The sequence below is a fragment of the Magallana gigas genome, chromosome 5 (assembly GCF_963853765.1).
Source record: "Magallana gigas chromosome 5, xbMagGiga1.1, whole genome shotgun sequence".
Taxonomy (NCBI): Eukaryota; Metazoa; Mollusca; class Bivalvia; order Ostreida; family Ostreidae; genus Magallana; species Magallana gigas.
Window position 1 is genome coordinate 26,719,257 of NC_088857.1, and position 13,004 is coordinate 26,732,260.

The 13,004-nt window shown below is 32.8% G+C and overlaps 1 protein-coding gene across 1 annotated transcript; it reads left to right on the forward strand.

Annotated features, from left to right (window-relative positions):
• The first annotated feature begins 296 nt into the window (after positions 1 to 296).
• On the forward strand, positions 297 to 11,382 carry LOC105329713 (uncharacterized). The gene is made up of 9 exons (XM_034454885.2): positions 297 to 466; positions 2,882 to 2,929; positions 4,645 to 4,744; positions 5,912 to 6,145; positions 7,197 to 7,394; positions 7,820 to 7,929; positions 8,346 to 8,418; positions 9,840 to 9,998; positions 10,852 to 11,382. The coding sequence occupies exons 1-9, from the start codon at positions 392 to 394 to the stop codon at positions 11,013 to 11,015; spliced, it is 1,161 nt and encodes a 386-aa protein (XP_034310776.2). The 5' UTR covers positions 297 to 391; the 3' UTR covers positions 11,016 to 11,382.
• Positions 11,383 to 13,004: the final 1,622 nt, after the last annotated feature.

Genomic DNA, 13,004 nt, shown 5'->3' on the forward strand with positions numbered 1-13,004 from the left:
TTGGCACACCGAAATAGAGCACTCTTGAATGGAAATCTTACGTCCTGATTAATTTAGAATGGGAAAACCCCCTATTGAATGAGTGCACCCAATGAAATCATGGGAAGGGAACCAGACTACGCAATCATCTGAATAGATATAGTGCATACCACAAACGTTAAAATATATCGATGTATTGATGTTTAATATTTTTTACAATACTTCACAAACATATTATTTTGTGTTTTGATCTCAAAAACTTTGATGGTATATATTAGAGCAATCATTTTCACAATGGAATGTTTGGCGGATGAATACGAGAGATTGAAAATATAGTACAGAGGCCATCGTTTAATGTGATATGTAAACCAAAATACCCATTGTTGAATCAGCTTTCAAGAACGAATCTGTTATGTATACGATTTTATTTATGATTGGGCTCATATGGAGTTCTGGAATCGAAGGAGTTTTACATGGAATGAATAAGGTAGGCCATTGGTTCATAAGAATTTCAAATTGGAATGGTTTAGAGAAAATGGGGGGGGGGGGGGGTGTTCAATTTTTGAGAACTCGTACCCTAAAGAACTCGTACCTTAGCGCAACTTTGTCCGTTAATTGGGTTACGAGTTCATTAAGGGTATTTCAGCTGATACCAGGTACTTATGACTATTTTTAACTAGGTATTTGGAACTGTTTCTCATAATTTGGCCACATGGTGGGGGGCTTGTCAAGAATTGTTTTCTTTCTTTCTGAGAATTCTCGGCACGGAGTCATTTATACGACACATAATGTTTATCTTTGTTATTCTAGATATAATTACAGGCTGTTGATGTCACTGATGTTCAATTTTATGATCCATTGGAATATATATACTTTTCTAATCCCATTTTATAAACATATCTACTGAGACTCTATGACCATGATGACTCAGTGTTCAATAAGTTTTCCTCTCTGTCATAAAATGTACAAATGCCTCTCAATGAAATACCATCAAAATTTATTTACACATTGTAAAGGTTAGGCTGGTCCAATTACCAGTTTGCTCGGTTTGTAGGGCACCTATATAACAGACTGTGTAGAGGTTAAGGAGAACTGGTTTCGAATTCAGGTCTGGTCTGTCATTATTTCTTTCATTCCTTTCCATAATTTGATGCCATGACAGCTCACGGGGGAACAGACAGGCTAACTCCGACCAGGTGAAAAAACCCGAGATATATAATCAAGGACAGAGATCATTTGGGAGGGGGGTATGATCCCTGACCCAGGTAGTTAAGTCGGAAGTGCACCGGATATATATACATATGCAGCTACAGTACCTAACCAGATTTTCAGGGGGCCAGAGCTTGAATACTTGTCTCTTCCATCATTATTTCCCCATCTTGTTGCTATAATATAATAAAGAAATAGGTTGTAAGAAAGTGATATTACAAGTTTTAAAAATTCCTGAATGTATACATGCAGATTGCTGATGAATTCTCAAATGCCTCATCAGTGAACTTGGTGAATAAGTGTAGAAAATGTTTCTTCTTTAGATATAACATATTAGACAATTGTTGGAGCATTGTCTTAAGAAGTAAATTAATTAATAAAGTACAGACAGTACTGTACTTATCACATGGTAAAACTAAGTGGAAAGAAATTTCATTTATTTTCCTACTGAAAGTTACATTGAAGTAATTTGCGACAATTGTTTTTGTAAAAGAGTATTAACTTTAAAAAAAACCAACTAGCGGGTTGTAAATGGGAAAAAAAAGTTAGGGATAAAAGGAAATTAAAAACAAAAATCCCAAATGTTTATTTTAGTTTTTATCAATCTATATTGGGCCAAAATAAGATTATATAATATTATATATTGTGTGTTTGGAATTCCCTTCCACCTCATTGAAATACCCCCAGCTGATGAAATTTTATTACTAGCTAAAAATAAAGAACCATTTTTTATATGGAAATTTTTAATTTTTTTGCCATAAGATCTTACTCAATAATTATAACATTTATTAAGATGGTTTGGGAGAACTGTTGATATTGTAACAGGCGGTTGCCCAAAGTCCCAAATTAAGCACAGGAATCGATTCTAGTTTTATAACCGTTTATTAAGATATTACAATTAACAATACTTGCACAGAATAACAATAACAGTGCTTACTGTTCGAATGTTTTCCGACCAACTCTCTCAAACCCTGCTTCTGAACAATATATGGAGAACATACAAAACCGTCGGGCTACCCCGGTCCGGGACATAATGTGACATCATATTTAATAAATGACGTTAATTACCGTATACAGTGAGTGCGACAATTAGATATACGTGAAAAATATTTCTATAATAACAGTATTTACACTAACACACATAAACATATGCTGATTAAATACAATTCAATTACTGAAATATTAATTAATAAGAAGTCTACTCCCACAATATTAATGGGAATTAAAGTACATCATAATTACAATAAGCCTTTATACAAGAATCTTGTAATTAAAAGTACGAAATTACCCTTTCTTTGACTAAATGGCTCATGGTAATTTTGCCAAACAAGATACTGATTTAATGTGTTCATAAATAATGTTATCAACAAAAGAGAGCACCATTTATTTGAAACTTATACCAATACAACACAATAAGACTCCATCTTTATATGTAAATAAAAAGTTGCCATTTTTTCTTTTTTCCTCCCATATGCGTGTTAGCAATTCTATATTTAAGAGATTCTCGTCAATCTGATACAAGTTTTTTTATGCCATAACTACAATTATCCAAATCTAGTGACATGATATTGAAAATATCTCAGCTGGAAATAAGATCTATCTGCCTTTTGAAATTATCAATGTGAAGTTGGATAAATTGCATGGGTGGGTTTTTTTTTTTAATGTTGTACTAATCAGATTATTTCCATTTTAGGATGGTGGACTCCAAATTTCAGGAGATGGTGTATTAGATATTGACAATGTAAGTAAATATATTGGTGTTTGAAAATTATCGTGATTTTCTATGATGAGAGTATTTAAATGAGTTATGAGCTCGCAAAATGTCCAACATTTACCCAGGCCTCGTCATCACCTTAATTTTTTGGGACAAACTATTTCTAACAATAAAGTAAATGACTTAGCAGATATATAGGGTAATTTGTATTACCGGTATATCATTGGGAGTGAAATAAGCTTAGAGTTTTCTTCATTTAGCGAAGTACAGGCGTTGTATTGGATATAAAAGGGGACAACTAGAAATTAGTGCTGAAACAAGTACCATAAATCAGTATTTGAATATTCATGAGTGCTATTCGTTTCGTATTCGAATATTCATTGATATCAAGCATGTTTGATAGTTTATATTACTATGTGATTGTATGTGTAGATTGCTTAAAGTAAACATGTCAATTCGAAGTTGACGCTTATGTATGAGTTAATGTATTAACGAGGCCGGGTCTAATTTGTTCTGCCCTAGATTTTTGGATGAAACTTTTTACATGAATTTCTACCGATATAATTATTATTTTAAGATTAAAAAATAAGACATTTACCACACCGTTTGTTTAGGGGGTCATCTCAAAGTTTGTTAATCTTTAACATAGGACCCTATGGGATTTTGCTTGAAATGTATCAATTTTGCAAATTTTTTACATTTTTTCAAAACTTCTGCCCTAGGGATTTCTTTTTCTGTTCTACATATTAAAGTTATTGCTAAAGGGCATCAAATGGTCAAATAAAAAAAACCTTTTACCTTCTGGTTTGTTCCAGGGGTCTTATCAAAGTTGATTTTTGTATGCCCAATTTCCCAGATTCGTCAGATAATGGCTATTTTTTATATGACAAAGGCGAAAAAGGTGGTCTATATAGTATTATTAAAACATTCAGACATATTTAAGTAATAAAAAAATATATAACTTCACATATTAAGGGTCATTAATATAAAATACATGGTTACTGCCTTGAAATGTATGAATTAAGCTATATTTAGGCGGGTTAAGAAAACGTGACAGAGGGCTAGGCTTGCTGAACCCTCTTCACGTTTTCGACCAATAGCTTATACTTCGAGACATTTATGTTTATTCCACAATATAACATTATTTTTACCCATCAAACGAGATATTTTCAACAATTTTCGCTGAATATCTACAGTTGAAACTATCACGCCATGGCGTCAACTAAGCAAAAAGATGACGTCACAATACAAATGAAACGCTGCGCGAAAGCGTGCGTACTCGTTCTGTACTCGGCCTCGTTAAATTAGTTGCACATTTATTTTCTATGCAAATAATATATTTTTTTTTTAAAATCTCCATCAACTACAATCAAAAGAATTATTACTTCTTTAATGATAAACTGCAGACCTGACTCCTGTATGAGAGGGATACCTTACTTTGAAATTTTAATTAAAATTTTATAAGCCAAAAATGAAGAATTTTTTTTATATTTCTTACCAATTATTAATCAGTTAAAGTTTGAAAAAAAAAATCCCTCCCTCCCTCCTGGGTCTGGAAACCCCCAGGTGGCAATTCCAAACAATCATTTTTTAAGGTAGGCCTCAGAAACATATGTTTGTTTTTTTTTAAAAAAAAAAGTGGTAAAAAAATAATCCTCAGCCACACACACACAATTATTTTCTCCAAAGAAGTGGGTGTATGTATCTGTAATGGTTATACATGACATTAGTATCTGTTACAGGGAAGTGGAGTTGGTCCCACCTTAGTGGATGATGAAGATGTGGAAGATATCTCTGGAGAATCTTCAGGATCAGGACAGCTTTCCACCAAAACTCACCATGGTAAAGGTCTCATTTAGACATAAACTCACTGTGGTAACGTTTTCGGTTATTAAACACATGTGTACCAAAATTCATCATGATAAAGTTTTAATTTGGCATTTGTACAAGAATATTGAAATTTAAACAAAACCATAAGAATTTTTTTGTGGAATCAATAAGATGTTTGGGGTCTGAAAGCTGATTTTCAGGGTACACTTTGCCCACATATTTATATCTGAAATGAACCATGAAATTTGATATCATATTTATTATTCATTATAAATGGATCTATCAGGTAAAAATAAAGTAAAAAAAAAAAGGGCAATCCAAGAAAATGGACCCACACAAGTTTAAAGGATTTCATGGTTAATTCATTGTGGTGTGGGTAGTGTTTAAACAGTAGGTTGAATACTTGATAAAATTGATTTTACGAATACGTCAGGATAATACAGCAATTGATACCCATCTAGAAAATTTATTTGAAAATAACATTTGAGCTCTCATCTATTTTTATTTTAAAGCTTGCATTTCAAACTTTTATCAGTGAAAATAATAATTCCCAAAGTATTTAATCCAATGTAATAATTTTTTTTTTTCAATCTCTACAACCTATTTTACTATACTTTGGCATGTTTGAGTTTTAGGTCACCTGAGTTACTCAGTAGACTTATTGCTATCTGTTCTTGTCCTTCATCAGTCGTAAAGTTTTGAACTTTTTAGCTTCTTCTCTGGACACACTTAACCAATTTCAACCAAATTTGGCAGATAGCATCTATGAGTGAAGGGGAGTTCAGATTGTGAAATTCATGACCCTGCCCCTCTGGGGTCTGAGGAGTGGGGCTAACACCATCAAAATTAATGCAATCTATCAAAAAAACTTCTTGTTTACTCCTGGACATCAAGCAATCAAGTTAATACTGCAAGAAGAATTTTAATTAATGTAAATTCAGTGGTTAAAGGTTGTTAAATTGTTGTACTGGTTTTAGTGTTTGTTTTAATGGAGATTTGATAAGCCATGAACCTTGTTGCTTGTGTGAGGAGGCTGACCATGAACATTTTGCTTTATCTGATTGTCTTGATATTGAATTATATTTGATCAGATTGCATATCACCATTGAATATACATGTATCTTCATACTCCCAACAATGAAGCAGCCATCGGTATTAATTGCTTTGAATTTTTTGTAGAGTTCTCGACCACCACCACCACTCGCTCCCTTACGGCGTGCGAACAATTACGATTATCAGCAGAAAACACCACAGTGGACGCCTACAGACCAAAGTGCACACTGAATGGAGAGTACGAACCTCTGCAGTGTCACCGTAGAATGTTCAATAAAGAGTGCTGGTGTGTTGACCAGCTGGGCAATGAAGTAACAGGCACCAGAATGATGCAACCACATGTTCCAGACTGCATCACAGGTATTTGATTATATTGTAGGAAGAACAGTTTACACTTAACGTTATACATGTACGCGACCTCATACACTTCTGTATGTATTGGATAGAATACTGTATACAGGGAAGTACAGTTAAACACGCTTATAACGAAGTGCCAGGGACAGGCGATTTACCTTTGTTATAAGCGTAATTCGTTATATCCATCTAGTTTACAATATGTTATAAAGTCTCGGAATATGAAAATCACTTTGCTGTAAGTGTCAATTCATTTAAAGTGTGATCCCTATAAATGTGTTTAACTGTATTCACCATGGTTTTATTTTCGCCCCTTTCGCCCTAGCGAGTATAAACCAGGGTGAATTGTAATGAGACAGAGTTATCTCGTTTAATTAACATGAATGTGTCTTGGCAAATTGAAGACGGGTTTAAACTGTTTACAAGTGTAGAAGGGCAAAAATAACAGAGGGCTTGAATAACCCAGTATACAGTATAAGGCCAAATATGCATGTAGATCTGTATATAAAAATATCAGATACGATTAAGAATGATTAAAAAAACAAAGTATGATAATTTTTTTGCATATATTCTGTTCTTACAACACTGCCTTTAGATTTCATGAGTTTATTTGTTGATTTACTTGAGACAGTTGGGTCTGAAGGGTGTGAGTACAGTGACCGCTTTATTACATGTGTATCAAGTGTAGTATCAGACTGATGCTTGGCTCACTACTTATCAGACTGCCCCAGGAAATATTTTTAGTCTGCAAGAACAAAAGAATGACATCCCAGCAGGGATTGAAGACACATATGTCACAAAATTTTCTGTTTTACTCGGCCTAGAACTGTCTATTAGCTTTTCATACAGAAATGTATTTGGCATACAGTATATCCAATTCATACATAGATATATAAGGATATGCAATAGAATATAATACAGATGTTCAAAATGGCAGTGCCAGTGTTATAGCTTTATATTCTATCGGTATGTTTCATAATGTATTAAAAAAAATAAAACCATGAAGAAATGCTTATTTGATTGATATCTAATGATGTCATCTTTTTTCTTTGATAAGGTATCGGCCTAAAGCCCTGTGTTTTACAGTTGCTTAAAAGAAGACAAGGACTGTTGGGTGTATATCATCCAAGGTGTACAATTGATGGAGAATTTGAAAAAATTCAGTGCCATGGGTCCGCCTGCTGGTGTGTAGATCAGGGTGGAATTGAACGACCAGAAACTCGAGTATACCAACCAGAAGTACCCAACTGCATATGTGAGTTATTCTGAACTGTGTTAGTTCATTCAGTACATCTCAAGAGTGTATATCACTGATAAACCAGTCACCATGTATAAAAGTCCCTCTAAGGCTATTAAGACACATCAACATTAATAGTTTCTCCAGGTAAAACTTAAAAATAATGCCACATAAAATTGAAACGGGCCAGTATGCATTAGATTTCAGATACCGGGTAATAGCTTTTTATATTTTATTGCATTTTCAATTAAATAAAGATCTGAAATGTGAAATAGCCTTTGTGGCATTTGTTTTATACACTTGCTGACAATGAAGGGAATTTGGGTTAAAAATGTGGAGAATGAGTATTTTTCTTGTAAAAAATTATAAAGTGTAGCATGTCATGTACATCATAAAAGTTGTTTGTTTATGGCCATGAGATTGTATAAGATGTTGAATTGCAGACCCAACAAAGAGGCCTGATACAGAAAAGGTCACCAAATTGAGCCCTACTACACCAGCTCCAACACCTGAACCAGAAAAAGTTACACCGAGCCCGAAAGACAATAATGTCGTAAGTTACTGTAGTAATTACTGTTTCAATCAGAGAAAGTAACAGCAAGTCTGAAAGATACAGACAGTAATTTTGTGAGTTATTGTTTTAAAAAGACTATAATGTTGTTAGTTCTTTTAAATGAAAATAGTTTTGTAAGTTACTCTAGAATACAATAATGTCATAATTTTATGTAGAAGACAATAATTTTGTAAGTTACTGTAAAAGACAACAATGTCATAAGTTACTGTAATAATTACTGTTACAGTAACAGTTACTGACAGTAATAATTACTGTGATATTAAGTGTTACAATTTTATTTTTACAGACCGGGACATTTTCTTTGTACATGTAATTAAAATAATATTTTCATATTTTTAAACAAAATATTTAATACGTGTATATTTCAGTAAACTCTCAATATCTTCAATTTTCAGTATAATACAAAAACAGAAGAAAATGAAGAGGAGAATGTTTCAGTAGCAAATATCGTTCCTGGCAAAGGTTCCGGTGAGACTGTTTTTGTTTTGATTTTTTGTTTTTAGCTCACCTGAGCTGAAGGCTCTCAATTTAAATGAGCTTTTCTGATCAAAATTTATCCTTTAGTATCATTGTTTTGCATTGTTGTCGTAAACTTTTTAAATTTTATATCATATACTGTAGAAGCAGAAATATTCGTTGTGGATTTAATTTCGTTATTTTCGTTGGCAGTAGAAATCAACGAAATTAAATCCATGACGAATTTTTAACCAAAGTGATAATGAATACAAAGATATTAATATGTGTCGAAATTAAATGCCAACGAATTTTATTTGGTTCAAAAACAACGAAATGTTGACCCAACGAAAATATGTGCTTCTACAGTATACTTATAGAATTCTTAGAGAGGCTCCTGTGTCACCATGGTGTCGATCTTTTGATGTCCTTTTCTATCCATGATATCTGAACGTCAATGTCTCGTCGAGCATATTTTCTTTCCCTTTGGCCCAGTTGGGCTTAAACTTAACCCATGGATTGCCTATGGGTTGAAGGGATATGAAGTGACCTTGAGCAGAGGATGAGGTCCCGTAACTTATATCAGCAGCTTATTTAATATGCTATGAACTTTAAAAATCTACCATGGTTTTAATAATTTTTTTCAAAGGAGAATGAATGAAATTGACATGTGTTATTGTTTATTGCAAAATCGGGCCAGTCCATAAAAAAGTTAGCAGTCAGAATTAAAACATGTTAAAAATACTTCACTTATACAGCTTATAAGAAATATGGTCACATGAATGAAGGAATATGATATATATAGTCTATTGAACACCTAACAAAAATGGATGTCGCGTGACGTGTGTGGTTTCGACAATTAACATTATTAAAGGTTAAGTGAGTTCACACCAGGCAAACAGTGTCTGTTTTTAACGGGGAAAGCCAGCTGAATTTTTCATGTTTTGGCAATTTTTTTGTTCATTTATAATTACTAGGGGCTGTATTTTACATTATCCTTTTTGTCTATCTGTCTGTCTATAAGAAAGGAAAAATAAATAGAGAAATGCAACTTTTTCCCTTGCACAGAGTCAAACTTTCTGTCTGAGTGAAAAATGTTCCTCTTCAAAATTTGCGATTGAGGACATACTGTGGTTTCATCAATATTCGTTAAATACCAATTTTCGTGGATTTCGTTGTTTGGTTGATCCACGAAAATAGATGTTCATTGAAGTGCAATTTTTATTAACATTTTCTATTGATAGGGTCATTGGCCACAAATTTACATATCCCTGAAACTGTTATTTTCACTTTATCCACGAAAATTGATGCCCTTGAATATTAATGAAACCACAGTATATATTTTATACTTCAAACTATTTGTTATCAAGATAACCAGTTTAAGATGTTACACTCATATGTTTGTTATTTAATGGTGATTTTGTTTTTAATTTTAGGTGATAATTTTGGAATTCTCCCGGGTGGAGATGCATATGATGAGACTGGCAAAGACGAAAACAAAGGAATAGTAGACAAAGAGGAAATTGAAGGAAGGACAGACAAACAAGATTCCTCTCCTATTGTTTATATAATGGGAAGACCAGGATTACTTGCAGGTACATAAGCGCATTTTTAAACATCTTTTGGGATATCCAAATCGTAAAAAAAAATTTTTTTTTTTTTATTTCTTCAGTGGTTTTCTAAGACACTTTGAAAACACTGGTCAAAAATGGATAAAGACATTAAATATAAAGTTTGATTAGTATAAAAGGTCATAAGTATTGGAATGTCCAAACCCCTTTCCAGGGGGAGATAATTGATATATCAGGAAGTAATGAAAAATGTTTTTTCAGGAATCCAAGGGGAAGGTAACTGATATATCAGGAAGTAATGAAAATGTATTTCAGGAATCTTCTAACCAAATAACACATAATTAATGAACTTTACTTTTAGGCCGACAATATAGTTTATTCAAGTGTGTTTATCAAGTTGTCTTAATTAGTAGCTTGGAAGTGATACAAATCAAGAAGGGTAGAATTTGCAAAGGTTTTTATTTCATTTAAATTTCAGAGTAATTTTAAAATTTAGATTGGAAAGACTTCTTAAAAATGTATGCCATACACCCCCCTCCCCCCTCCAATTTCATGTCAACAAATTACATTGGCCACCGAAATACGTATACAATACGATTACACCTGGGGCAAAATCTTTTTACCATTTTGGCATTATCTGATGATTAGCTTAGCTTGAAAGGGTTTATAGTTGTCGGGAACAAACAAGATATGTATATTAATAAAGATAACAATGAAGATGTAAAGATGTAAACATGCTTTGAGATAGAATCAAAACAGAGTTTTGTTGAAGAAACTACAAAGATGATGGATATGTGTATGCATTGAAACACATTAGATATGCAATGTACAGTTTTACATGATATATTCTAAATAATTATATTGTGATTTATTTCAGCTGTAATTGGTGGAGCAGTGGTGGCTTTGTTGTTGACCATTTTACTTGTGATGTTTATTGTTTATCGAATGAGAAAGAAGGATGAAGGAAGTTACCCGCTGGATGAACAGAAGTACACAAACTATTCATACATGAAGGCCCCTGACAAGGAATTCTATGCATGATTCATTGACACTACTCAACTTCATTTCAAAATACCTTAGAATTGGAGTCATTTTTACATCACCTGAGCCGAAGGCTCAAGGAAGCTTCTCTGATCAAAATTTGTCCATTGTCTGTGGTCATCGTTGTTGTAAACTTTTCGCATTTTTATCTTCTTCCTCTTCAAAACCACTTGGCCAATTTAAATATCATGTTTGTTTAAATCATTGTCTCTGGAAGGAAGGCGGGGCCACAATACCACACTTTTTACATAGGAATATAAAGAGAAAAACCGTTCAAAATCTTCATCTTTATTGGGGACTCAATGTTAAAAAGTGTGCCAAAAATAAAAATAAAAAAACTCTGCTAAATTGTACAGAGATTTTCGAATTTGAGTAATTAAATTAAAAGCTGTTTGGATCAGAGTTATGTAAGCTTGCTATTGTTTCTCAGGTGAGTGATGTGGCCCCTGGGCCTCTTGTTATTGTATCCATGCCATATAAGTATTTGTCATATTTTTGTTATTCAACACAAGATGACCAAAATAGATGTATTTGCCTTCACAAGAACAACATGAAGAAAATTTAAAGGTTTTGTAGACATTACTGAAAAACAGCTAAATTATATATACAGACATGATCATAAATTTTTTGCACAAATTCAATGTTTTGACATGATATTATAGATCAAAGCTGGCATGTCAATTACTACAGTGTACTTTTTGATAAACAAGTTGAATATAATTTGTTGAAATGAATTCCATATTATAAAAATTCCTTTGAATTATAAAACCACACCTTCCCTAGTGATAGATCATAGAAACAAGCAATTTTCATGGAACAAAAAAAAATAGCTGTGCTGAATAGGCATATCTCACAAATGATATTGCCTTAATCTTTCCTATCAAAAACATAGTAGGCGTTGTACCTTATTACGGGCAAACATTTCGCCATTGTTTTTGTTTGTTGTCGCGAAACATTTTCTTCGAGGCTGACTAATTAACCTTTATTTGTATGTGTTAATTGTAAAACATAACTCTTAAAACAAAGTTTTAAAGTTTATAACAATTGTTTTAATTAATGTGATAGAATGTAATAAGTATTGCATGCAATCAGAGGTAACATTACATGTTGTCTTGGGTTTTTTTTTGAGATGACAATTTTTATTGTTACCAATGATTGCAGGCATATTTTTTATGATGTACCACCAGGTTTCAATGATATTTCATTTTTGATTTTTTTAATCTCAGATTATTCTTGTTCACTATTTTGTCTGTAAATATTGAAGTACTCTTTATTAGTATATTTTACATGTAACTTGATTGCATAGATGACTGAATGAAAAAAATACCCAAACTTATTAGATTATAACAATTTTGATTTATTTTATTTTTTGTAAATAACTTGCATGGTAAATGTACTTTCTTCTAATCTCAGCTGTCCTTCTTTTTGTTTTGTTAAGAGCACTTAAACTATTCCACTTTTGAACTTCTTGTAGTTTTTTATTAGCAATATGTACATTGTACTTAATGATACAAAGGGATGTTCAAGCCATTACTATTACTTGGAGATGTTTACTTAGTGTGGGGTTACTTAAAGGTTGTATTTCGGGGCTATGTGAAGCATGTTGTGACCTTGTTGAAATCCATAGGGCTTAGAACTCATAAATACCTAATAATGGTTTCTCATGCAAAAGACAAAAGACCTTGAAGCCAGGGTATGGGAGCAATGGGAAGTTCTAGTTTTTTCTAGAAAATTTAAAATCCACTGTGAACTGTTACTCAGGAGTGAGATGTGGTGCAGGGGGCCTCTTGTTTGTAGGTTGTTGTTTTTTTTCACAGATAGATACCGGGATTTACCCATAAAGCATCATTATACTTGCGATGCGCAGGGATTACCAAATAAAATGTCGGAGAAAAATCTGTACTTATCTGTGAGATAAATAAAAGAAAAATAATTTCTGTATTCAACAAGATTTCCAGATGCATGTAGGTTTTTAAAAGATCCCTTTAA